The sequence below is a fragment of the Podarcis cretensis genome (assembly GCF_951804945.1).
Source record: "Podarcis cretensis genome assembly, chromosome: 1".
Lineage (NCBI taxonomy): Eukaryota > Metazoa > Chordata > Lepidosauria > Squamata > Lacertidae > Podarcis > Podarcis cretensis.
Window position 1 is genome coordinate 67,329,640 of NC_137170.1, and position 27,839 is coordinate 67,357,478.

Consider the following 27,839-nt stretch of genomic DNA (forward strand, 5'->3'; position numbering starts at 1 on the left):
GTGACATCGCTGCTCTGGCCAGAGCCAGAGCCAGAGCCGCACACGGAAACGCCATTTACCTTCCCGCTGGTAAGCGGTCCCTATTTATCTACTTGCACCCGGAGGTGCTTTCGAACTGCTAGGTTGGCAGGCGCTGGGACCGAGCAGCGGGAGCGCACCCCGCCGCAGGGATTCGAACCGCCGACCTTTCGATCGGCAAGCCCTAGGCGCTGAGGCTTTAACCCACAGCGCCACAATTGTTGTTGTATTAGCTCTGTAATGTGGCATAGTTGTCTTACAAATATTAGTATCTCAGTTGCAGCTAGGCATGGTGTTCTGCTTTCTTGATTTACTAAAAGCAAAACGTTGGAAAGGATCTGCCCAGAATTCATTATTAATTTTAAATCTGATTTACTGTCTGGTTGGTCAGTCTTTTAAGTTTCTCCTGAGTTACTGAGTATAAAAACCTGTAACAGCTTCTGCAATCATGACATGAGATACTACTAATGTGGTCCTCAGAACTAAAATACCCCCTTTCTAAAGTAGTGCCTTGCTGAAGTGTCTGCTAAAAATAGTCATTCCATCACTTCAGAAATATTTGAGCTATTTAAATTCAACATGTAAAAATACCACAATAAAGAGATTTTGCTGCTACCATTTTTGGCTTTTGATGGGAATCTTCTTCAGCATGATTGTCATGCCATTTTAGGAAATGAAACAGGTTTTAAATATATAGAGACTGTAGTGCATTATACTTTTCTGGAAGGCATGTGACTTTGAAGTTCTCTGAATTAACAGCTGTCTTTGGTAGTCTTCCTGACTTTAAGCTGCTGGAAGGATCATTTTTATTTTTATGGCACCCAACTGAAATGTCAGCCAGACCACATTGAAAATGCAGTTTTTACTTATTCCATTATTAGCAATACGTTCTTGGCTACATATTAATGAGAATTCACTTGTTTCTTTGAACTTGTTTCTTTCTGTTTGTATTATCCAACAAAGGGTTGACATTCAGAATTTGTAGATTCATGGAAACAATGCTGCACTTTTTATAGCTTTCATTAATTTCACTTTTCTGATCACATCAGGCAGTTTTCCTTCCTATACTAATTTTTCAGTTGGATTTATATTCTGCAATTTTAAAGTCTTGAATTGATTTACCAAAAAATACAATCAGATGGGCAATGGATGAATATTCTGTGTTACAAATATGCACATGTTTGGATCCAAATATTTCATGGCACATGTGGAATCTCCCCTGCTCCAACCCATGTGGGTGTTATGGAGTCAGTTATTAGGGAGGAAACTCCCTGGTCTCAACCATTATTACCGTATTGGCCTGCAGATAAGCCACACTTTTTTTTTCCCCCAAATTCCGACTGTGAAAAGTTAAAGTGCAGCTTAAATTCGCAACCTTACAAAACTTGGCTTTTACAATATCGCTGCTGAAACCGACATACGTAAAACGGAACGGGTGTGAGTGCCTGCGGAATTTTAAAGGAGCGACTTATATTCGGGTATTGTCTTTTCTTCTTCTTCCCCCTTGAATTTTAAAGGTGCGACTTATTTACAGGTGTGGTTATATTCGGGCCAATATGGTATATGAGGAAAAATTAAATCCACAGTCTTTCTGGGCTTGGTATGTAGCCATTATGGATGTTCAGAATGAATTGGTTCCACTGTAACACACTGACCTAGTGTGCACACAATGAATCATTAGGAAAGGGATTGAAAATAATATTGTTAATACCATAATGTCATCATATAACACTGTGATATGGAACTGCACTTGAATAGTGTGTATGGTTCTGGTTGCCGCATCTCAAAGATGGTTTTTAGAGAGTTCAGAAAGGTTCAAAAAAAGGGCAGTGAAAATAATGAAGAGCCTGGAGGATCTCACCAAGAGGTTTGGATAGGTGGATAGGTCTCTACCATAATACTAAAACCTGGGGGCATCCAATGAAGATGACTGTTAGTAGATTCAGAAAAGAAAATAGCAAGTGCCTCTTCACACAGCACATATTTAAACTCTGAAATTCATTAACACAAGATGTAAAAGGGAACTAGACATATCCATGGCGAATCAGACTTATCAATAGCTACTAGCCATGATGGCTGTGTAGAGGTGATCTACCTCTGAATACTAGTTGTTGGGCATACCATGTATGGAGAAGGCTTTAGCACTCAGACCCTGCTTGCAGGTTTCTCATAGGCATCTTGTTGCCCACCAGAATACAGATGACTCCCCATTTACGTGGGGGTTACGTTTGGAACCCCCCCTGTGAAATAGCATAGAATGGGGAGCCACCTTTATCAGCTCAGCTGGGCAAACCACACTGTCCTTCCAGCTCACCAAATGCGTAAATGAAGAGTTGTCTGTCTTGGATTAGATGAGCTTTGTCTGATCCAGCACAGCTGTTCTTATGTAAGCCATGGTTTATTTAGCAAGTGTGGTTTCTTTCTGTCCTAGTTCATCAGCCTAACCATGGGACACACACATTTTATAGTCAATGAAAAAGTGCTACACTTCAGTCAACAAAACATCTGGATTCGTGCAAATGTTAGGAACAAAGGCTAAATAATAAATTTAATTGATGTATAAATAATAAATTAAGTAATTGTTGGGAATGGGTGAACTGTAAATTTAAATAAAGAAATATTTATGACCTAACCTTGTGCCCATGATGCATTGTTGAATATGCTTTAGTATCCTTTTACTTTGGTTTTCAGTTAATTTTTTTTACTAAACTTTAATGCTAGCACACACTTGAAGAGCATGTCTCCATAGGTACTGCTATGTGCAAAGTAAAGCACAATGCAAGTTCTCACACACATTCAGGTGAAAAATAAAGCACTGTGTGAATTTACTGCAGAATAAGTGTCAACTTTTTTGTGTTTGCAGTAAAAATAGCCTAGACACTGAAAGCCGCAACTGGTAAAGTATGATGAAGCAGAATAACATATAATTTGTAGATTCCATGGCACATAACTAGTATGGTCTGCATGGGAAGATGGGGGATTTAATAAGAACAGTTTACCTTACAGAAAAACAAAGTTATTTGACTTTTACAATTATTTAAACAATGTTTTCCAAATTCCAGTTTTTATCCAGGTTATTATTTTTATGTAGAATGTCCATTAACCATCCCTGTTTTATTTGCAGAGCACCAGAAATCATATTGGGTTTGCCGTTTTGTGAAGCCATAGACATGTGGTCACTGGGCTGTGTGATTGCTGAGCTGTTCCTTGGATGGCCACTGTATCCAGGAGCCCTCGAATATGACCAGGTAGTAGAAACTTGAGGATCTGAGATACTTTTATCTGTTTAACTCTGCAGTTTAGTCAGTTGGGGTTTAGAGTTCATTGATTTTGTCTTATGACTTTGAACATACGAAATAATTGTGCACCAATATTTCAAAACACCAAGAAAATGATTTAAAATAACTCCCTTTGAGTCAAACTCTTGAAGCACTGCAGTATTGGATAATTGGCATTAAGCAGGATAATGCTGGTGCGGGCATTCAAAATAATAACTGTATACAGTACGATTGCACCTTGTGCGCGATTTCAACCTTGTGTGGTTGAAAGCTGGCTGGTTGAAATCCCGCAAATTAATTGCATGCAAGGCAAAAAGCTTAAAAGCTTCTTTTTCACTCGATTTCCCCAGAATTTCTTATTGGGTTCTGGGATGTTCTTACAAGAACTCAGATGGCCCTGTGAGATCTTGCAAGAGCCGACACAAGAGCATCCCAGAGCCTAGTAAGCAGGCAGAGAGTGTAAAAGCTTACTTGGAAGGTAAGGGTGGTCCCAAGGGGGGCAGCTCAGGTATAAACATTTTTGCATGTATGCACCATCCCTGGAAGTAACCACCACTCAAGACGCAATCATACAGCAATGTGTTTGTAAAACTTGCACTTCTTTTAACTTTTCAGATTCGTTACATTTCACAGACACAAGGCTCACCTCCAGAGCAGTTGCTGAACGTTGGAACGAAGACCACACGGTTTTTCTGTAAAGAAACAGATGCACCATATTCTAGTTGGAGATTAAAGGTACTAAGAATTCTTGAAAGCGCAGACAGGAGTTCCTGCCGTCCATGTTTTTGGCTATACATGTGCCTTCAAGAAGGAATACAGCTGAAGCAGAACAGGGGGTATATTTTGTGAACACATGGTTGGTCTGTATTGGTGGCTGATTGGAAGAAGCAGTTTTGTGGGAGGGGCCTAGGAAGCACATCCTTCTGTGTTGGCACACTGCCTTCCTGCCAGTTGTGCTTCAGGCAAAGATAGAACTCGATTGGATCTCTTCACAACTGCAGCTTTAGGACCCTTATTTCATCAGCCTCCCTCACTTGTCCTCTGATGTCATCACATAGCAAAAACTGATTGGCTGTATGGTCATGTCACTATTACTCTGCAGAAGGGTTATCTTGCAATCAAAGTGGTATTAAGGGTTGCAGATTGTCAGGAAAATGTAAGGTTGCCAAGGGGAAGGGGGACTGCAAAATGTTTTGGCTTCTTCCTTCATACTGACTGGAGAACATTTGGATCAACTCTAGAAACTAAGGTAAATGGCATAGCAGATTAAAATGAGTTGCCCTGCACACCTCTCTTAGACATAGAACATTTCCATTTTTGGAAAAGGCCATATTTTTACAGTAATAAACAGAAAACACAGTGGTGTCTGCTGTAGGTTGCTATTGCTTTGTGCCGCAGAATGATTTCCTCCCCGGTATATTAATAATTAAACCATCCATTTCTTAAATTTCTGAAGACACTGGAAGAACATGAACGAGAGACAGGGATGAAATCCAAAGAGGCCCGAAAGTACATTTTCAACAGTTTGGATGAAATAGTGCATGTGAGTACATTCAGATGCATTTAATGTATACAGTTTGTGTGTTTTTTAACGTATTAGCTACTATTTGTGACCAGCTACCTCTAATTTCACTTGTAGGAATTGTTCCCCTGTATCTACTTTCAAGATTTTCCCTTTATTTTAATTTGAGTTTTTTTATTATTTTAAAATACCTGATGTCTTTATATCCATACTCATCCACCAGTGCACATGGAGTTGCTTTCCCATTATGACAATTTTTGTTTATTTATAAAGCATCACCTCTTTAAAAGTTCCAATCTCCTTTCTGCTGCATGCCAGTCCAATCTGCATGTGAAATATTTTCCCCCCTACTAATTTCAATGAATAGTGTTACAACCTAGTGACTACATGCCCTCCAAAGGTTTGTAAAGCTAGGTAATTAAAAATAATACTTGACATTTGGCAGCTTCCTTTATTTTACTAGGTTTTTTAAAAAATGAACTGTTCATAATCCATGGTTTGAAGTTGGCTTGTTTTGAAACTTCCAGAGTTTATCCCAGGTTTACATATAGTGACAAACCAGAAAATGAAATTTAACTGTGGTGAAGTTCTGCTCCCAGCCACATGGAATGTAGAGAACCATGAGAGACTGAGGCGTTGCACAGGCTCTTCTCTGTTTGTGCATGTAGCACTAAATCATGGCTTAGCATTTCTGGCCAAATACATGAATGAATCCCACTAGCGGAAGCCAGTGCAATATTGTCTACCAGTGCAGCAGAGCTTTGTGCCCCAAATTGGCTTGGGGAATTGAGGGAACCCCCCAGAAAACTGCATAGGACGAAGAGAGGAGAGGCTTGTGCTGACAGAAAAAAAACCTTTGTGCTACATTGAATTCTTCCCTTTGTGTGAATGCAGCCATTTAGGTACTAATCATATTTTACAAATACTGTAGTTAGTTAAGTTGATATTTAGCCTGTACTCTGCAGCATGGTTGTTTCTTTAATAGTACCCTTTTAAATGTTCTTATATATATAAACGTGTTTTGAGGCTTGCTGACATTTCCATCTCTCCTTCCCCTAAAGCTTGTACCACTTCTTTCTATCATCCAGTACTTTTCAAAGTAGAAGGAGACATAGAATGATGTTTTGCTTGCAATGTAATTAAAAATTACACTTCATATGCTGCCACTGATAATTGTTTGTATAGTGCTGTTTTACTGCTATTTGCTTTATTGTGGAATTTAATTATGATTTTGCTGTCATTTATATTATTATATGAAGCTGCCTTGAGTTTAATAATATCTTGAAAGGCAGGATATAAATATTTGAATGAAAATATTGTTATTGATGAATGATAAATGCCTGATTGTTTTCACTCTGACATTTACTCGTTCAACACAGGTGAACATGGTGATGGATTTAGAAGGAAGTGACCTGTTGGCAGAGAAAGCAGACAGAAGAGAGTTTGTCAGCCTGTTGAAGAAAATGCTGTTGATAGATGCTGACTCAAGAATCACTCCAGTTGACACACTGAACCATCCTTTTATTACCATGAAGCACCTCCTTGATTTTCCTCATAGCAACCAGTATGTTGTATAACACACTTGTAAAAATAATCATGGGCAAGCCTTTTTGAAAGGGTTCCATGCTACCCATTTACCCATGTTTGCTGTAGTTCCTGTGCCTTTTGATTCTGGGCCACATTCTCCTGGTTAGTGCAGATTGCAACAGAACCAGGGTTTCAGTAACTATGACTTTCCTCTGTACACAAGCATTAGTTAGTCTCGGTTGCTATGTTGCCTGTTGCTGGTGTGCTGCTTTATGTTAGAACTAGAAAATAAAGGATAACTGAATCCAGGAATTATTTTGAATTACCACAGCCAGCCACACACATTCATAGTCACAAATAAAAAGACAAAACACTAGCTGGCAAGCATTTTATTCTTATTCTTGTATTTTCTTTTCTGTTCCAAAAAGATAGTAAAAGGAAAATTCACCAAACCAACCATACATAAAGTACACAGAAAGTTGAATAATACTGTAGTGACTGCCTGATCTCAAATGAATCCAACACATGAAAGATGCATAACAGTTGCTAGGGGAAAAGGAGGTACATCCTGTGGAAATGGCGAGGAATAGAAAATAAGAGAGAAGCAGGAAAAGTGTACTAATGGAGATAGGAAAACAGTCAACTCACTTATCAATCACAGCTCTCACTTCTCCCATTGGCTTAAAACACTTGACAGGCAGGAGCAACCGTCCAGACAGAAATTGCTTAGAAGAGTACCTGCACATTTTACTGCATGACATTCTTTTTAGGAGGACTGCAGAATTACTTTAAAACAAAAGAGAAAGAAAGCTCAGGATTTGGGGACCCTGCTGGGGGGCTACAGTGAATGCCTTTGTAAGCACTGGGTTGGCAGCCCCCTGGCTTAGAGTGTCCTCTGACCCAGGGATCAAGCTTCAGCTTTCTTTCTTAACCACAGTCTACAGCCAGTGTTTGTTCTTGGCTATAGATAATGTTTAGGGAGAAGAGAGCTTAACTCTGCTCCTGGATTCAGGCAGCTAAACTTTGACTAAGCTGCCACACTGCACTGATTTAAAAGGCTGGGGGAGGAATAAAGTGGGCATCAGCTTCTCTTTGGGAGCCAGCACATTTGCATGGTACTGGTAAGCTGTAGTGTGGCTAAACCATAACCAGGCCAATGAGAGTAAAAAAACTTGTGTGGGTTCCCTCCCCCACAACCTCAAATGAGACTGAGGTTTTAACCTGTTTAGTCTCTAAGGGAAATAGTCTGGGCCAGTCCTGTGATTGTTATAGTGGGTTTTTGTGGTTGTTGTCACTTACTTTCCTCACAACTCATTCTTTCTTCTCTTCGCCATCAGAGTGAAATCCTGTTTTCATATCATGGACATTTGCAAGTACCGATCAAATTCATACGATACAAATAATCGCAATAAAACAGTGCACCTGAGACCAATTGCTTCAGGTAATGCACCAAATCTCTCAGCTAATTTTGCCAAGATTGGTGCAGTACGAAGTCAGGTAAGTACCTTTGATTTCACTTTGGGTCTCCTGTTCACTTCCACCCTCATCCCAGGGTTTAGATCATGCAAGATAATGAAAAGGGGGGGGGGGCGTGTCTCAAGGCAGGCCTTTCTAATAGGGGGAATAAAGATGTATCTGGTTTTAAGGGAATGGTTTTTATGGTTTGGACAATGTAGTTGCACATGACATACATCTGAATCAAAAGGTGAGGTAGAAATCATGTATCCTAAACAGAAGATAAATTAATATATTCACTGTCTATTTCATGCATATTAGGCAGTAGACTAGCTACAGAAGCTCATTGCACAATAAAAATGGTTAAGTTTTAAAAATTACCAATAAGTTCTTCATTGTTTTTGCAAACAGTGGCTTTGGATATGATGAAATGCAAATGCTTCATCACTCCTATTATTATATTCACCAACCTAAATTGAACAGTCACATTTTCCCCTGTGGGGAGATCCAAAAGTTGAAACTATGTCAGAATCATACCAATCTCCTCATGGGCAAAGATGTGGAAGCTAAGTTGGTAACTGAGGCATCTGTGTTTCTCGTTTTTGCTGCTATTTGTTAGCTTGATGCTCTTCAGAGTCTGGAATTGTATTATGGGAGTATAAATAATTGGGAATCCAGGAGTGCCTTGAGACTTTGCTATGGCACTCTTAGCATTTATCATACTTATCCCCTTACTTGCTCTCTTGTCCACATGGGCCAGGAGAGGAGGCTTCTGTTGTGGCTCTAAATGCCAGCCTGGTAGAGAACCATGGAGAACAAGCTCTTCAAGATGAGTTACGTTCCTTTTCTAGTAGTTCTCTTGGAAGACATTTTCACAAAATAAAGCCAAAGGTTTTCTGTTCAAGAAATCCTTTGTTGCAGTGCCCCCATGTGGTGAAATATTCAGTGTGCTGGCATGTGCTATAAACATGATATTCATATATTAGGATTTGCTTTTGCTGCATGCAAAAGCATGAACATCATAATCCTCACGCAACATTATAACTTGAGATTTTTTTTAAAAAATGCATGTGAAAATTGTGGCAATCATTTTGTCAACTGATAATATACCTATTATTTTCAGGCATTAGCAGGATCTGCCCATTCAGTTATGCACCATGGAATACCACTGCAGGCAGGAACGGCTCAATTTGGTTGCAATGATGCTTTTCAACAAACACTGATTATATGCCCTCCTACTCTCCAAGGTATGAGGCAATTAAAATGACATGTGATATAAAATTAGATATTCACTTGGTAGTTCAAAGAATCGTCAATTCAGGCTTTTGATAAAACCTACTACAATTAACCAAGATTTTACTTCAGGTTTTCCATTTTCCTTGGATGATCTGATAACATTGAGAACTCTAGTGGACAAGTATTTTCAAGAAGATGAAATTGAAAGGTGATAGTGGAGTCATATTATTGCATTTTGAGGCAAATTTCCTCACTTTTGTATCTAAATCCCACTGCAATTCCTTCCAGTGAACCAAAATAATCACATGGACCTCATGCATGAGTTGTCATATCGTTTTTGAGAATACCTGTTGGAATCCATAGCCTACACTTATTCAGCATTAATCTTACTTTACATGGTAAAAATCTAGAAGCACTGTGGGCCTCTTTTTAGCCTGTCAGCCCTTGACAGTTGCTGTCTGGGTCATGTTTCCTAATATGGATCCTTCTGTGGTCTGTCTGCCCTTTGTTGCTGAAGATTCACTTTTACTTCCTTGACATAATTTATGTTATGCACCTTTATTTTTAAAAATCACGTTTAGGAATGTAGGGCTAAAACAGTGCAGACTTTGTGGAATTTCTTTGAACGCCAAGCTCTGAAAGCAGAAACATAGTCAGAATAATGGCAAGTAGATATTCAAATGTACAATTATTGTACAATTTATTGAAAAATGATTTTTGGTAACAGACAGTAATTTTTTTAAAAAAACAGATTGTAGTTTATGGTCCCTATACCACTGTAAAGTGACACGAAAGTGGTCAGTATATCCAAAGTTTACCGCTCAGACTTTTAAGCAGAATAATAAGCAGACCCCCCCCCCCCATACATCATATGTACTTACAGTACAGGAGAGAAGGGTTCAGGCAGCCGTTGGATCTGTCACATCACAGGATGGCATGTGCTCAATATAAAAACAAGTGGAGGTTTCCTGAATGCATGTAAAGTGGAGGTTTCCTGTGTAGAACGGCCGGCGCTGCTAGAGGGCAGATGTTCTTTGGCTTGTAGGCTGCCGCACATGCGCTGAAGAGGCAGCTTTCTTGTGTCAAAAAAAAAAAAAAGCGAGAATAAAAGGTGAAGGCTGGCGGCCGGTGGCAGCTACACGGGCGACATGATGAGGTCTGGCGGGCCGAATTCGGCCCGCGGACCTTGTGTTTGACACCCGTGGTGTAGAAGGAGAAATGAGGAGAGAGGAGTTTTGGGGGATGCTTCTGATTGCTAGATTATGGTTTAGGAATCAGGTCAGAAGCGATTTGGCCCCGGGTGATCACTGGACTGAGCAATATTTCCCTGAGCAAAGTTTGCATCAGGCTCAGAAATTCTGTATGCTAACCTTTTATGAATTTGGATTCAATCTTAACTCCCCTTTTCATATTTGTGAATTAGGAATTCATGCTAATCATGGGAAGCCCAATGGTTACTCTGTAAGAGTTGATAATGCAGTGCCGTTGGTCACACAGGCCCCAACCCTACAGCCACTCCAGATAAGAGGAGTCCTTTCTCAGGTATGTTGTTTGATGCTGTAGGTTTCACATTTTCAGAGTCATAAACATGTTAGCTTGACAGATTTTGAAGTAATATCACATCAGTTGCGAGGGACTGTAGATTAGTGATAGGCCAAATGCTTTGCATGTAATCTGTCTCGGCGTTACATTCCCTGCATTACCATGTAAAAGGACCTTTGGGCAGCTGGACTGATAAGATCTGTTATCAGAGTCATCCAAAAGCTGCTGCCAGTCTGTTCTGACAGTACTTTGGGCTAAATGGACCAGCGGCCTAACTTGAAAAAAGGATGCTAAACATATTGGGATGTAGTTATTCATAACGCTTTATGTGTTTACAACAGACGTGGTCTAACAGAACACAGCAGATACTGCTTCCAGCATGGCAACAAGTGACGCCTGTGGCTCCTCCGACAACACTAGCTTCTGATTCTGTGGCTGGCCCGCAGAGACTTGGAGACTGGGGGTAGGTCAAAACTGTATTTTGATTTTGTGCTTGAAAACAAAGTACGCAACCCTGCTATATTTTAATATGGATGTATTTTTCTCTGTTCTCCCTAGGAAGATGATTCCCCATGGCAACCATTACAACTCGGTGATGACACAGTCTCTGTTAACCAATCAAATAACTTTATCTGCTCCTCAACCAATCAGTGTGGGCATTGCACATGTAGTCTGGCCTCAGCCCACACCAACCAAGAGAAATAAAGTGTGCCAGAACAGGTTGGTTTTATACGGTGCCTGTGGATCATTTAGATGTAAAAAATAATAATCATTCTTTCAAAATCCCTTTAAAAGGGGGCTGTATATTTATGAATGCTGCATGCTTGCCAAGGTGTTACACCTCAAACTAGTTTGTTTAGAACATTTATTTCTTTAAACATTAAATACTGTGTTACAGTTCAAATTGATCAGAAGCCTACCCGTTAAAACCAAGGGATGGTAACAAAATGGGAAATAATGTAAAGTATCATTTGCTGCCCTTTGATCTTCTCTCTTCTTGTGACAAAAGTAGCTTTGACTATATTTATCTGCAGAAATAGACTTTGGTTTGGTTATTTAAGTATTGCAGGTAGACGCAGTTAGCAGTTCCTAGACTCATGTGCATGAGGAATTGTAAAATTTGGACTATTGAAAATAGAGACATTGTATAATAGTCATAATATGACTTAGAATAGTATTAAGAATAGTCTTTCTTTTGCTGGCAGCAAGAAACACTTTAAGTGCTCTGTGGAGAAAATGTGCCCCATCACTACAGAAGTTATTTACAAAGGTATGGGACATTTCAGTAATGGAGAAACGTAAGACCGGGAAGGACAGTGACACTGGTGAACTGTGTTAAGTAACCCCTGATTCATATCCCCTGAAGTCAGTGAACACAATTCCTGATGATTTCAGTGGATTTTGAATCCGATTCAAAAATGTTTATGGTGTCCAAGCCAGCATTTCTTCATTCCTTCTTTCCTTTTTAAGAGAATGGTATCTTCAGCGTATTGTACTACATTTCATTGGTAAATCCAACTTTGAACCTTGCATTGCAGCATCTGAACAACCCTGCTTGTGATATGCAATAGTTACCTGAAACGTTTTCCATGATTTCTCTGGAAAACAACATTTACAGTGTTACCTGTATGTTCATTGTTTTATGTTTCATGTGTTGATTTATATTCATTGCTGTTTCAAAGTCTTATGTTCTAGTTTGAGTCAATTTGGGGAGGGAGATGTAAAGTTACTGCATTTGTTTGATAAAGAACATCTTTATGACATGTCTAAATAAATGTCTTCTTCGCAGGAGTAATGTGTTACAAAATACCAATATCCAAAATTCAGCATTTGTGTCTCCAAAGATAAGCAATGGAAAGGCTGGTGAGAAGCTAAGCTGTGTAGAAACACAGGACAATTGTAACTCGGTTGGTCAGGAAAGCAACTGTTGCAAACCACCTGTCAGGCAGGACCCTGATTCATTGGTTTCAAACAAACAGCGACAGGCTATCATTATTGCAGATTCCCCAAGCCCACCAGTCAGTGTGATCACCATCAGCAGTGACACGGATGAAGATGATGTGGCACAAAGGCATTCATTTGCAGAGTAAGTAGTAGCTTTGGGCTTATTTTAACTTCCCTTTTCCTCAGGGTTGTGCTGGAGAGCTGGTGTTTTGGTGATAGTAAGAGGGACTTCCTAAATATACAGCACCAGTACATTCACTTGAATCAGCTTAAATCACTTGGAACATGGCTGCCACTTCTAGGCGGCAGGTTGTTACACCTCTTTGAGTTTCACAGCTTTCAGTCTTGGTAGTATAGCTTAGCACACAGTTGGCACTAAATCAATGCAGCTAGAAGTTGCAATCGATGTTTAGCGAGAAGTGTGCAGGATGAATGTTTTATTTATGTATGTTTGCATTTCAGATGTAAAGGGAGCCTAGATTGTGAAGCTTGCCAGAGTACATTAAATATTGACCGTGTGTGTTCATTAAGCAGTCCTGACAGCACTTTGAGCTCTAGTTCTTCTGGACGGTCCAGTCCATCCCCTTGCAAAAGACCCAACAGGTAAGAAATGTACATAACTGGGTTTGATGTCCCTGTGTGGCAATAATACCGCAGAGTCCCATTTCTAAAACCTATTTCTGGAAGCATTCTTAAGCATAGTGTAATGTTTACATAGTGTAATGTTTTGATCATACCTGCCTCAACAGAGGTTTCTCTCTGCATATGTGACAATGCTTCTGTGCTGGATTTTTTGGAACAAAGGTTAGGGTAATAAAGCTTCCTGAAGGAAAAGCCTTAGTATGCTGGATATTGCCTGTCACTGTTAGCCTTCTGTAAAGTCTTGATAATTCTGTTAACATAACTGTTTGGATAGATATATGTATTATTTGAGTATGTGGATGAATCATTTCCCATCAAATATCTGTTAAGTGATTTTACAGTAAAAAAATATCAAAAATAAAACCATTCCATATGTAAAAACAATTACAAATCCAATACAGAGATTGTCACTTAAAAGGCTTGTTTAAAAGGGAAGGTCTTCCATAGGCAGTGGGGGGGAAACCATAGAGATGGAGTCTTCCTGATATGTAATGATTGGTTATGCCAATCATATCATTTCTGAAGATAGAAAATAATGAATCTTAAAGATAACGGTCAGCAGCGCCTTTCTATTACTGTACGCCCAACTGGTTCTGTGGTTTTCTCGGAATCTAATGGTGATAGCTCAGTTGCATCACTAATTCTTGGATATAAATTTAAATCCATTGTTGAGTTAAATAAGTATTGCAGAGCGAACTCAAATGAGCAGCTCTGTGCAGTTGTGAAAATCATGGATTTGTGATCATTTTAAAGATCCTCTATAAAATTACCTTGCTGCCCTGACAACGATTGCCATGACAACTATGCAACCCTAATTAAAAAGATGAAAGGAATTGCTAGGGCTGAGCCAGATGTCCTCCAGTGAATATTTTTGACATGCGAAAGGGGCTTCACCACCTCCAATTGTTAGATTAAAGAGTCCCCCTAAGCTTACATTTTTAAACTTGGTTTGTAGTCCTAATCAGCTACAGAATTAGTGTCACTTTTTATTTGAAAGATAACCCTTTCCTACCTAGCAGCAGTAACATAGATATGCAGCTATTCAGATTTGGCTACATGACATCACTTAGGGTAAATGAAGTTAATTTAGCTTTAGAGTGATATTACAGTCACTGGAATGGATAATAAATGGCAATGAAGTTGCAGCTTCATTGGGGTCTGCAACAGGGTTGCTGCCATCTGAATGATGGTAGGTGGAGTATACATGGACACTACCTGTGTTTTGGTTGGGGGCATCTACTTCCCTTCCCCTAGGTGTGGTCTGCTTGCGGAATTAAAGTCTTTTCTGGTGTGAGTGCCACTAGAAATCGACCAGCAGTCAAATTGGTGGATCAGGGCTGACATTTATTTTACTGTTAGCTTATTTCATTTTAAAACATAGGCTGAATTTAGGAGTAAAACTCTCAAGGTGGCTTCAATAATTATGGAGTAAAATATCAACAGTACTTTCCAAACACCAAACAATACTAAATCTAGCAGTATGAAACATCCAACCCCCCAAAAAGAAACATTAACTATAACCAAAACCATCAGCAACAAGAGAAAACAATAAACAAAACTAAATACACATTCTGTCTGCCCTTTAGTCATAAAAACTTAGAAGTTGCTTAAAACCAGTGACTAGTGAAAAGTGGTCTTGGAGAGAGTGAATTGGGATAAGAGTCCATTCATAAGTATTGGTTGATTTGTTGGGGAAAGGTACATTTTAGGTACAGATCTGAAGCTCCTTGGTTTTTTGAAGATGTCCACACTTTCCCTAGTAGTTTGTTTATAGAATGAAACTTGGATTGATTTTGGAAAGCTGGAAGTTTAGAGTCAAGAACTTCAGCTCTCCTGTTTAAACTTAATTTTTCCTGTTTTTATTTTGTTTTGTTTTTGGATGTTTGCTGCAAAAGGAATGAATGTGATGTATTCTTCATAACGGTGCTTTACTTTATTTCTGTAGTATGTCAGATGATGAACAAGAAAGTGACACTGTGGATGGTTCTCCCAGTTCAGAGTCTTCAGGCCACGACAGTCCATTCCTAGAAAATAGTTTTGCAGAAGACACCAATGAAAACCCAGAAACGAGAACCTCAGCTAACTTGGAAGCCAAACCAGCTGTCTGTACTGTGGTGGTGCCACCAATGAGGATAGAGAACAGGTTAAATGCAGATGAGCAAATTACAAATGCAGGTAATTGGTGCTTATGTGTTTTCTGTGCTGGCCACGTTTTGTTCAATGTAGATTACATGAATGGAGGACCACCTGTCTCTTCTCCTATATCCTCAAAAACCCTCTCTGGGGGGGGGACTCCAGAGAGGTTTCTGGGGGTGCACTTCCCCCCGAACCAATAATAATATGGGATGTGTGTGGTTTGTTATCTTCTCCCTTGAATGCTCTAATGTTTTACAGTTTTAATGTTTACCATTAAGTTGAATAAAGTGAAAACATTAGAAGCAACCCTGATATATCCTATGTTGATCTTTTCATATTTTGCTAGTTACCACCTGTCAACCACTGGTAAAACGCCGATCTGCCCGTATAAAAACAAACCATCCTTCTGGCTTGGGCAATCGTCAACGAAAATTGATATCAGCATTCCATCAGCAGCACTCAAACCTCAGTCAGGTATGTATGTAAACATTGCAATGTAGAGATATTTTTATTAGTTCAGATATTTTAATGTTGAAATCTACTGCACACACGTGACTCAAACCCATCCCCACTACTTCATCTATCTTTCATTCTGACCTTTGTTAACTATAATTTTAATCAAATTAACCAAAGAGAAACTTTTAGACTGGTTGAGATATCAGGTAGAGACAATTAACATGCAGTATGTTGGGCTTCCTCGAAGTCTAAATAGCAAATTTAGTGCATACATACTTTGATATCCCAGTTCCTGATGATGGAGTAGACCACTACAAACATATGACATCAATCTTCCAGAGTCTGCATTTGACACTCTATTTCTTTTCTAGCGTAACACAAGATTCTGGTTTGGACCTAAAGCTCTAAATGGCTTTGAACCTACCTATCTAAGGGGCTGCCACTCTTCTGTAGATGCTTTCCTGAGGATACCTTTTACACACCAGATAATACTGAGGACTCGTACAGTGGTATTTTCTGTGAATGTTGCGAGTGGTTAAGCATACAGCAAGAAATTGTATCTACACCTACATTTTGGATGATATTCTGTTAATGAGTCCTGTCAGTGCAAGCATTTCATAATGGGATTTCCCCCCTTCTCTGCCTGTGTAGGCTCATGTGCTCACCGAGTCTGTTCCAGAGAGTTGGAAACAGATTTGGTGGGTGGGTGGAGGGTGGGAGGAGAGGGCTATAACTTTCCATTTCCCAAGCAGAAATGTTTGCGCCGACAGAACGTTTGCCTTAGTGCTTTCTTTGATTCCATCCATTGTGTTCAAGTCTGAGAGCTCCTTCAAAAAGTTGTGTAGGAGCTGCTCCTTCATAGTTTTTTTCTTAAACAAGAAAGAGGCTTTAAACAAAGCCATTGAGAAAAGTTAATTTAATTCAAATACTGGCTCTGGCAATACCTTGAAAGGCCGCAGTATATGTGACACGACCACAACGGCATGGATAAGTGGGGCTTGTGTGATTTGCCCTACTTGCATAGTTGTGGTATTTACATTGGGACATACAAATGTGCATACACATACACCATAGTTGTGTAGGAGAACACACACACACACACACACACACACACACAATAGTATGGTTTATTTGAATGTGAAAGTGGGCCAAAGTCTAAGTGTTACCCAGTAAGTTTTGTTTTGTTTAAGCATATTTGCTGGTGCTTTGGATCAGTGTGGATCTGGTTTATTCATGCATTCATTTGTGTTTTGTGCTACAAAATTTGTGACTTATGTGTGCTTGTTTTCAACTCATAGATAAGTTTTCTAGAAGTCTCATGACTATATTTAGAAGCATAACTTATAATTTGGTTATTCATATATTCATGAGTTTGTAGATTCCTTTGAAAAAAATCTAGTTGAAATTCTCTCATTTCCATATATAGGTGTGCACAATATCATTTGTGATGTTACATATAGATTGGTTTTAAGGGGCAGGGTTCAAGAGAGAAACTTCAAAACTAATATTGTCAAATTTACCTGAAGGTATTCTGAACTGCCTCTCCTGTTGCATCACATATCCAGTGTCAGATAATGCGATCAATAATTCATATAAAAAGCTTTGAGCTTCTTAATTCATAATGCCATACATCATAGTCTATAAATTGTTCTTATAATAGGGGACATTAACTGTTGGCTCTCAAGCCATTCACATGAGAGGTATTTCACATGAGATGTATTGTCTAATTCCCAGTTGCCAGAACTATTTTGTTTTCCACTTTCTGCCAGTCCCAACATTATAAAATGGAGTGGAACAGAAGATAGGCTGTTCTTCCTGTCACAGTATGAGGATTTTGGGGTCACCAGGTTCAGAATAGGAGAAAAAACATGACTGCACACAATGGATTTGGATTTGCAAATGAAAGAGCTCCTTCCATTCACAGGCAGAACTGTGATTTAGTGGAGGCTTCTGTTGGGGGGGGCAGGGAGAAGGAGGGAAGTGATTTTCCAATTTCTCCTTCCCCTAGAGCCTCCAGTGTCGCCTCTCACATGGTTCCAGAGGGTCTTCCAACCCTCTAGGGTAGCTTTTCAAAGGGCTGTAGAGGGACAGACATAAGTAAAAGTTGCCTGCTCCCCCCCTTTAGTGGGAATATTCTATGATCAAAGTTTCACTTAAAGAAACTCTGGATCCAGGTCAACAAATATTAAAATTAGGAGCTGTAATTGCTGCAATACGTGTTGACCAACACTAATTTGCATGGCTTTAAAAAGGAATGGACAAATTCAAGGTGGATAATTCCGTCAGGTTATTCCAATCCTAACTAGATGGAAACTCTATATTCAAAGATGATACACCTCTGAGTACCAGATGGTGGGGACAAACTGAGGATGCTTTTCCTCATGCCTTCCTTCTAATCTTCTCAGAAGCATCTAGCCCAGGTGTCTTCAAGCTTTTCAGACCCACGACCCACTTCCAACCCAAACATGCATTTGGGGACCCATCTCTTAACCTTTTACCATATATTTGCATGGTGATAGTGCTCCTGTTGTGTGACCCGCCTTGGGTCAGGCTGTGACCCACAAATATGGTCCCATCCCACCAGTTGAAGACCACTGATCTAGCTGACCATTTATGGGAACAAAATGCCAAACCAGACGACCCCTTGGTTTGATCCAGCAGCGTAGTTCTTATGATTGTGGGGTGGTGGACATATATGACCACAAGGAGGTGGAGGAAGCCCATCCCCAAAGATGTTTCAGGCAGCATTGGTGGGAACAGAAGAAAGATTGTTTAGATGTGATAGCTGTCCACTTTGGAGACTGGGGAATCTTGTATTTACTGCTTGAAATTAACTGCAGTTTCTCTTGAGACAGGTTCAACACTTTGGATCTGGGTCTCAGGAGTGGAATGGAAACTGTGGTCATTGGAGACAGCAGGCTTATATCCCAGCTAATGTTGCCAGTCATGCATTCTCCCTTCAACATGGAAGTCCCACTCATACCTCAGTCCATGCACATTTGGCTGGAAGTACACATCTTGGAGGACAGCCTGCTATTCTGCCGTATCCATCATCTGCGCCCCTCACTACTGCTGCTCCCGTTGCCCACATCCTAGCCTCACCATGTACCTCAAGACCGATCTTACAGCATCCCACTTACAGTATCTCTCATCACGGTGGTCTAGTTCACCAGGTCCCAGTGGGCATAAATCCCCGACTGCTACCTTCCCCAACCATCCACCAGACTCAGTACAAACCAATTTTCCCACCACATTCTTACATTGCATCACCTGCTTACACAGGATTTCCATTGAGTCCAACGAAACTCAGCCAGTATCCATTTATGTGAGAACTCAAGTACGCTGACAGAGCTCAGTGATACATACATGTGATTTGAGAGGAAAACATGGTATTTAATAAATATTAGCCATGGCACAACAAAAAGATATTTTTTTTAATCATGTTAGACTTGGGTGCAATTTAAACAACCTTGAGCTTTAACTCACTTTTAATGTGTTTTTGCACATTTGGTATAAATTTGTCTTTAGTCATGTTATCTTCTTATAGAGTAACTCCAGACAGGTGACTTATGGGAGCAGAAATCCAGTTTTGCTCCTACTATTTTTTATAAAATTGCCTTCTAACTAGTGCGAGACACGTCTACATTTGGGAAGCCATTGAGTGTACAGATTTAGAGCAACAGATGCACATGTGTCATCAGTATCATGTATGAGTAACTTGTTTGTATTATGTATCTTGGTGTTCAGTGTCGAGTCACTTATCTAAAAAAGGTTGAGCTGTTCTTCACATTGCATGTGTCCTTTGCATGGGCAAAAACAAAGTTGCCTAGAAATTTGCTCTTAAATGTTGGTGTCCTAATAATCTCAGCTGCATTGTAAACTGTTCCCACACATAGTGCCTTAAATATTTGAGGTTGTTAATGTTACTATATTATAAATGTTGAGGACTGCAGCACTTAACATTCAGTTTTGCTGATTATTTCATAGAGTTATGCGCTCTCTCTCTCTCTCTCTCTCTCTTTCTTTTTTTATTTGTGTGTGGTATGATTTTAGTATAGGTTGTGATTTCTTTATCTAGGGGACAGCATGTTTTGCTGTAGCTGAATTCTGCTGTCTGATATTTCCCCCTGAATGATCAGCTTCACAGAAAGCATTTTGTAGTTCATAGGAAAAGTTGATTCAGTGGCTGTTGAATTTAAAAAATGGTGTTTTATACTGTTCAGTGGAACTGCAATACAATCTAAGTAGTTTATTTTCAAAGTGTTTAAGTCCAACTGGATTTTAATAACCTGTTAGAGGTGCAGTAGGCATGACTTGGCTAGATTATGAAAGAAAAAAGCAAAATGCTCATTGATTCATGCTGTGGTTTCATCTTAGCTTGAGCAAACCATGCAGTATTTAATAAATAGTAGCAGAATATTTACTATTGAAGCTTGAAAAGGTGTGAGTACTTTGTGTGCAATTTTTCATTTATGCATGGGAGAGATTTTAGCCTTTTTACATTCTAGTATTTGTTCTAGCCTTTTTTTGGGGTGGGGGTATTTTCTTATTTAATACATTCCGTCAGGGACAACAAATTACATGCATTTTCCCCTCTAGGAAGTGCATCATTTCTCTGTGTGTGTGTGTGTTTTTGTTCTTGTTCAAATAAGATTGCTTTTGCAGCACCAAAGACTTAATCATCCATTTCCTATTAAAAGGTAGCTACTTTTTTCATAGACCTCAAGTGTAGTGATAGGGATGGGTTTTAAAAGGAGGGTATTAAAATGAGGTTGTGTTTTAGCTTATGAGGCAAGTAATAAATTGTATCATCTATCTTGAATGTATCATAGATAAGCTGCTATATAATGATTGCCACTTCAGATAGCTGTGAAATTAGGTGATTTAACTAGTTCTTACCCTTCTAATTTCTGTATAAGTCTAATGACATGAAATTGAAGTATGGGGTTGATTTTGTTTTTGTTTGCTTTCATGTTTGGAGTGTTGTAACTACTATATTGTAAATGATGGAAGACAATTGCATATGTTATTTTGGGGTGTGTTATTTGCATCAGTATTTTATCTCCATTAACTATCATTGCATATAAATGGGTGTATCCATGTAATTTAATTTGTATGTGTTCATATTGACATTGTGTAGACACTTAAGAAAACTATCTTGGTGGCTTGACTTAACTTTTTTTTTTATAAACAAAGATTCTGGAATACAGTTATTGCAGCATAGACTGGAATAGGAGTGCAAAGGGTTTCTCTCAAGCACAATCCTAGGCATGTTTACTTAAAAGTAATTCCCACAGAGTTCAGTGGGCATTACTTCTAGGAAAGTGTGAGGATTGCAGCCTCAGCAGTCTAACAGCTGATAGAGTTTTTCTTTGTTCCATTAACACAAGCAGTGTTTTATTTAATGAATGTCTAAGTAGAAAAATGTGCCTACATTTGATTTACTTTTCAGGACTGAAATACAGCAGTATTAGTTGACAAAAACCAAAACCAGCAGTACATTTTAATGGCTGAATATGGAAATAAACCCTAACCCTTTCTCACAACTTTTAGGCCACAGTCAGAGAGCTGCAGCTTTGCATGACCAGGTGGGGCTTTTAAAAAAAGCGCTCTGTGTCATGTACCCCCCCCCCCAAAAAAAAATCACTTCTGAAAGTTGGAAAAGCTTAAAACCCAGCTTTGTGATAATGGCATGGGAGAGCTGCTGTTCAGATGAAAAGAGTGAGAAGTCCCACTGAGTGCAGACATGCTCTTGGGCACACTAAAGGAGTATTCTGGGTTTTTCATAAACAGTTTTATGTGTTTTGTAGAAATACAAATGTGTCTCTATCAAATAAAGACAAGAATAATGTGATCTAATCTGAAACCTTTTCAGCATATATTGAAGCAGATGGAATCAAGAAAATAAACAGATTTTGTCATGTTCCTTAATGTTTATGGTTCAGTAAATTCCTCTTTTCTGTTAACTCCTTGGTGTTGAGAATGGCATTTCTTGATGCTTATCTCCATTGCTGGCAGTGGACGCATCAGGAGCCATGAGCACCAGAAGTTAGCTTACTTTTTCTATAATTGTCACCAAATAAAAATAAAAATGTATTCTCTTAATTTACTTGGATCTGTCTTGCTCTGTAGAGTATTTACTATGTTTTAAATTCTGTTTGGGATACAAAGCTAATGTACTTGATACATTACACCATGTCAAACATAGAACCGCTTCTAAGAGTAATACCCCAAAGGTAGCCTCTGACTCCTAGCATATTGCAAAAGAGCAAATATTTTTTGCTTTCCAGAAGTGATAAATTAAGTTCTGCCACAATCAGCACTGAGCATAATGTGCTACTCAACAACCAGTTCTGCAATGAGCATTGCAGTGAAGAACTAGATCTTCTGCCCTCTCTCAGGCTATACTCTGCAGTTGCACAGCAAAACAGTTCTGTTGATTTTGGTTGCAGCGGAATAATTTAGCTGTAGGATAACCTACTTATGGTTGCTATGGCTTTAGGAGGGCTAAGGGTCTGTCCAGACAAAAAATTGGTGTAAATCTATGGTCAATGTAATCCCATATATACATCTTATTCTTCTGATGCCTTTTAAATAAAACACTGCACGATAACAAAATTGCATACGATTTTCAATTTGGAAATTTAATTTTTATATGAATCCCTTGTATTCGGTTTTTAACTTTAATTCAGGGTGTGTTATTGATCAAATATACTACTGTATTAACTAATTATTTTATTTTTAATTTTCAAATATTCTGTATTTACAGCTAATTTTAACTTGGTTTGTGTTTGGTAAATGCTAAAATCACACTGCAAGCTGTAGAAAGATTTGTTTTAGAACTAATATAGATTTGGTTACTAAGTTTGAACTGTTACAGTTTAACAATTATTTGTAGACTTGTGGCTTTTTTGTTCTTGATTTCTGTGCTACACTAGTTTGCCATGTAGCAATTGCACTGTGCAATATTACAATAAGAGGACTGGGAAAATTTTTATGGATGTAATGTTTCCTACAGTTTGCGATAGTATTTCTCTCTAGTTCTCAGTGATTTAAATGTGACCAAGCCTTCTGTACTTTGTCACAAAAAGCGGGTTTTCCAGGTGACTATTTTGGTGAGTGTCAAAATAAGAATTTATGGTGTATTACTGTCAAGATTCACTTTGAATTAAAATATATATTGCAGCAAATGGAACTTGTCGGCTTTTATTTTTATTAAAGTAGATTGAGATAGCTGAAAAGTTTTTCAATCTTTTCTCTAACTCTCAAGGGCTCATTTATATAAATTTCCAGTTTCACAGGATTCAGGCCACCAGCTTTATCTTAGTGATGTGATTTCCCCCCCAAATAGTTTGACTGAAGTGATCTTCAAGAACATTTGAGCTTCCATTTTTGGCCAGTCAACAGAAAATGTAACTATTGGAACACATGGTGGTTTTGGACTTCATTGAAAATTGCAGCTTTTCTGTCATGTAGTTCCTCTGAGATGCCAGTGGAATGGTGATGGTACAAGTTGCCAAATGGTGGGGAAAGCATTCATCTAAAGGATGTATTGGGACATGATGCTCCAGTAGATTATTATTTATTTCCATTGGCAATGGAATACATGTGATCTGTATTAGAGGAGCAGACAGTCTGATGTGGAATTGATAGAAAGGAATACCTGCTCATGCCAGTCCCATGCAGAGAATCATTGTGCAAAACCCCCATAGTTTATTCATAAAGCAGTTACACTTTTTTTGGCCAAAGCTCCTAATTTTGATGAAGGATGATGAAAACATCAGGAGTGGGAGAAGGAATAAAGGTAAAGGGACCCAGACCATTAGGTCCAGTTGTGGCCGACTCTGGGGTTGCGGCGCTCATCTCGCTTTATTGGCAGAGGGAGCTGGCGTACAGCTTCCAGGTCATGTGGCCAGCATGACTAAACCGCTTCTGGCAAACCAGAGCGGCACATGGAAACACCATTTACCTTCCCGCTGTAGCGGTACCTATTTAAATACTTGCACTTTGACATGCTTTTGAACTGCTAGGTTGGCAGGAGCAGGGACCGAGCAACGGGAGCTCACCCTGTTGCGGGGATTCGAACTGCCGACGTTCTGATCGGCAAGTCCTAGGCTCTGTGGTTTAACCCACAGCACCACCCACATCCAGGAGAAGGAATAAAGGTAAAGGTACCCCTGCCCGTACAGGCCAGTCTTGACAGACTCTGGGGTTGTGCGCCCATCTCACTTAAGAGGCCAGGGGCCAGCGCTGTCCGGAGACACTTCCGGGTCACGTGGCCAGCGTGACATCGCTGCTCTGGCCAGAGCCAGAGCCAGAGCCGCACACGGAAACGCCGTTTACTTTCCCGCTGGTAAGCGGTCCCTATTTATCTACTTGCACCCGGAGGTGCTTTCGAACTGCTAGGTTGGCAGGCGCTGGGACCGAGCAGCGGGAGCGCACCCCGCCGCAGGGATTCGAACCGCCGACCTTTTGATCGGCAAGCCCTAGGCGCTGAGGCTTTAACCCACAGCGCCACCTGCGTCCCTTAGGAGAAGGAATAGCCAGTTCCTATTTCTATTAAGGCTGCTGTGGATGTTACATTATTATACCTTGTGGTGCCATCTGCATTTTAGTTCTAGGTAGCTGAAAGCCTACCTCACAAGGGCAATGGTTAGTGAGAAATGGGCAGGCAGTAACAATAGCCTATCCCCAATATAACGTGGAAGCAAAGTGAAACTGCCATAGAATATAATATATAACTAGTTTCCTTAGGGCAAATTTCCCCATCCCCAACGACCTGGACATAGATGAAGAAAAGATCTCCAAGAGATGAAGCAATTGATGTGCAGAATGCAATAGGAGATCTTTTGCCAATCCTTGTGCTATTTCCAGGTAGTAGCAAGTTATTGATCAGAGGGCAGCAAACTTTTTCAGCAGGGGGCCGGTCCACTGTCCCTCAGACCTTGTGGGGGGCCGGACTAGATTTTGGAAAAAAATAATGAACAAATTCCTATGCCTCACAAATAACCCGGAGATGCATTTTAAATAAAAGGACATATTCTACTCGTGTAAAAGCATGCTGATTCCCATACTGTCCGCAGGCCTGATTGAGAAGGCAATTGGGCCAGATCTGGCCCCTGGGCCTTAGTTTGCCTACCCATGCTATTGATGCTAATTATGCTTTTGGACAAGACATCCCCCCCCCCCCAGTAAGTTTCCTTTTATTGAGGTTGGTACATGCTTTGAATAGAAAAGCATAGCAAAGATGTTGGAGCCTGATCTGAGGCTACCGCTTAGCACAGTACATTACTACTACTATTTTTTTAAAAAAAGAACTTCCTTTGCCCGTGTGGAAACAGCAATGCATTGATTATTGGTTGAGGTTTCTCAAATGGTACGTTTTCACTAGTCCAACCCAGTGTTCTTTTTTGTTCTTTGTTCCATCCGATTGATCCATCCAATTGTACAGTTTTATGATAAGCGTCATTTTTTCCTTCCAAGCAATGTGTATTTTTGAATTATAGGTATTCCCTCCCTTCATCTGTAATGTAATGGGAATAAAAGGATAATCAAGAATAATAAATATTTATTCTGAAAATTCCCCAATCTATGTTGCACACATATTGTAATTTGAAGGCCACTTTACACATGTTTTTCCTACATAGTTTCCATGAGTTTTACTCCTAGCAGACACTGGCATGCTGCATTGGCATGCTTTGTATTTTGAGTAGCTGAATCATTGGCATACCAAAGTAATTGCAAAATCCGGCATGTAAGAAATACCAGCTGACATTGTACTTTTGCAGCATGTCATAAAATTTTAAATTCACACTATGGGTATTTGTTGACTTAATAAAATTTGATAAATAAAAGCATTTAAAATTTCAAGTAATAGAATTGCATTCCACCAGGGGGCTCTGCCCGAATGTTTCAGCAAGATTACTATGACAGGAACAAATTTTTTCCTGCTCCTTTTGGAAGTTTCACAGCATTGCATGGAATCTTGTTTCCCATGAAATATGAAAGAAGCAGCTTAAATTGATAGAATTTCCATTAACATTTGTTTGCACTTTCTTAAAATACTAATAATGCAGAGCATTTTGCTTCATTTAGCAATATTAGGACTACAGATTTAGGTGGGATATGTGTGTATGTTAGGATTAGCCCTCTCAAACAAAATAAAACAGTAACAGCATTGCAAACCATAAGACACAACATTGATGACACGGCAACACATCTAAAAATCATCACAGCAGCTGAGAGGAGCAATGCCTGCAGACAAAAAATGAAATGAGTGCAAAAATAGTATCTTAAAAGACTACCAACAGAAAATTGAATGTATTTTAGCTTCATATTATTTATTTCCTGGGAATGTAGCTGCCAAGCATTCAAGACAGAATTATCTTTTTTGTTTATTCAGCATTCAGAATTGTGCTTCTCTTTAATGATATCTGCAGCCTTAATTCTTGAATCGTCTTATGGGTATTTTGTAGAAAATTTTGTTTTCCAACTTTGCTTTTTTGCTACCCTCATTCTTTTTCTATTGCTCTTTGTTACATTTTTATCAGGCTTCTTTAAAAGTGTTCTTTCCCCTCCACCCCACCTTGTTCCTCAGTGGGGAAATTTAAGAATTGCTTTAACTAAGAATTTGATCAGGGTCATTTTTTCCCCAGAGGGAAAAAGTAGACACGAAATAGAGATTATTTGTTTAATTTAAAAGTGGTATGACAAGGAGCACAGGTGAAAGGTGATTCCTGTACCCCGCAAACCCTTATCATGACAACAGCATCCACAACACATAGCTTCCACACTTTTGCAATAAAGGAAAAGAATGAGTTATCCTGCTGCCACCCCCCTGAGGAAAAACACATTTTGTTGAAGTAGAAGAAATGGCCAGAGCACTATTGGCCAGAATAGGGTTGCCCACCCCAGCATTTGATTGCCCATTGATTTGCCTACCCTGCCTGAATTATAGAGAATTTGAAATACAGGGTTTTAAGTATAAAAATAAAAAGGGTGGTATTCAACTAGGTTTTACAGAGAGGAGGTACACTGGAATTAATGCACATTAGGTCCATTAATATCAATAGGTCTCTGCATAAAAATTGCATACCACAGACAGGGTTGTATCACACAAAATTGTCCCATTTGTGCAATAGAAATTTGCCTTCCTCTCTGCCTCCTGTACCCTTCAGATCTGTTCTGGGGTTTCACCTGACCCTCTGGACCAGATTTGGGGGGAGGAGAGAGGAGGAAGAGGACATTCTGTTGCACAAACAAGTCCTTGTGCAAACAGGTTGATTTGGCTGGGCACAGTTTACAAATGTTAGAACATACCTTTAAGATAACATACATTAACAACAGGCTTAGTATGCTCTATGAAGTGTAACTCTCCAAAATGGTCATAATCCAGTGACAAAAGCTTCCTTATAAAGCTACTACAGGGCTGCATATTTTATTAATGCAAGGTGTTGTCAATTTGTCTTCAGACTCTCTATCTTACAATTTCCCCAAGCATTCTTGTTTCAAAGGTGTCTTCTTACAGTCCCAATGAAGAGCATAGAAGTTATGTTGAGAAGACATTATCATACAAGACAAACTATCTTCTCCCTCTAAATCTGTATTATTTGCATGTATATATATATATGCAGTTGGGTTATATATCCTGAGATTCCCTCCAGATAACTCCACCTTCTGCTTCTGAACACCACCACCCCCATCGTTCTGCCCGGACACTGAGGTCCAGTGCCGAGGGCCTTCTGGCGGTTCCCTCATTGCAAGAAGCAAAGCTACAGGGAACCAGGCAGAGGGCCTTCTCGGTAGTGGCGCCCGCCCTGTGGAACACCCTCCCATCAGATGTAAAAGCGATAAATAACTACCTGACATTCAGAAGACATCTTAAGGCAGCCCTGTTCAGGGAAGTTTTTAATCTGTGATATTTTAGTGTATTTTGGTTTCTATGGAAGCCGCCCAGAGTGGTTGGGGAAACCAGCCAGATGGGTGGGGTACAAATAATAAATTATTATTATTATTATTACTAAAGAATCTTAGGTCTTCAAGTGTTTGAATGTGGATGCAAAAAGACAATGCCTTGTAACATG

General features: G+C 39.5%; 1 protein-coding gene across 5 annotated transcripts in view; it reads left to right on the forward strand.

Moving 5' to 3' along the window:
* HIPK3 (homeodomain interacting protein kinase 3) overlaps positions 1-22,946 on the forward strand; it is a 71,956-nt gene extending 49,010 nt beyond the window's left edge. For 4 of the 5 annotated variants that reach the window (XM_079948567.1, XM_079948569.1, XM_079948570.1 and 1 more), the window contains exons 3-17: positions 3,143-3,266; positions 3,912-4,031; positions 4,753-4,839; positions 6,198-6,382; positions 7,683-7,842; positions 8,924-9,047; positions 10,460-10,578; positions 10,920-11,041; positions 11,137-11,298; positions 12,368-12,664; positions 12,985-13,125; positions 15,110-15,339; positions 15,647-15,774; positions 16,128-16,265; positions 18,612-22,946. In XM_079948567.1, the coding sequence (XP_079804693.1) occupies positions 3,143-3,266; positions 3,912-4,031; positions 4,753-4,839; positions 6,198-6,382; positions 7,683-7,842; positions 8,924-9,047; positions 10,460-10,578; positions 10,920-11,041; positions 11,137-11,298; positions 12,368-12,664; positions 12,985-13,125; positions 15,110-15,339; positions 15,647-15,774; positions 16,128-16,265; positions 18,612-19,085 (2,611 nt within the window). In that variant the 3' untranslated portion in view covers positions 19,086-22,946. The remainder of the gene's footprint in view (positions 1-3,142; positions 3,267-3,911; positions 4,032-4,752; positions 4,840-6,197; positions 6,383-7,682; positions 7,843-8,923; positions 9,048-10,459; positions 10,579-10,919; positions 11,042-11,136; positions 11,299-12,367; positions 12,665-12,984; positions 13,126-15,109; positions 15,340-15,646; positions 15,775-16,127; positions 16,266-18,611) is intronic. The other variant, XM_079948571.1, reaches the window with a different exon arrangement.
* Positions 22,947-27,839: the final 4,893 nt, after the last annotated feature.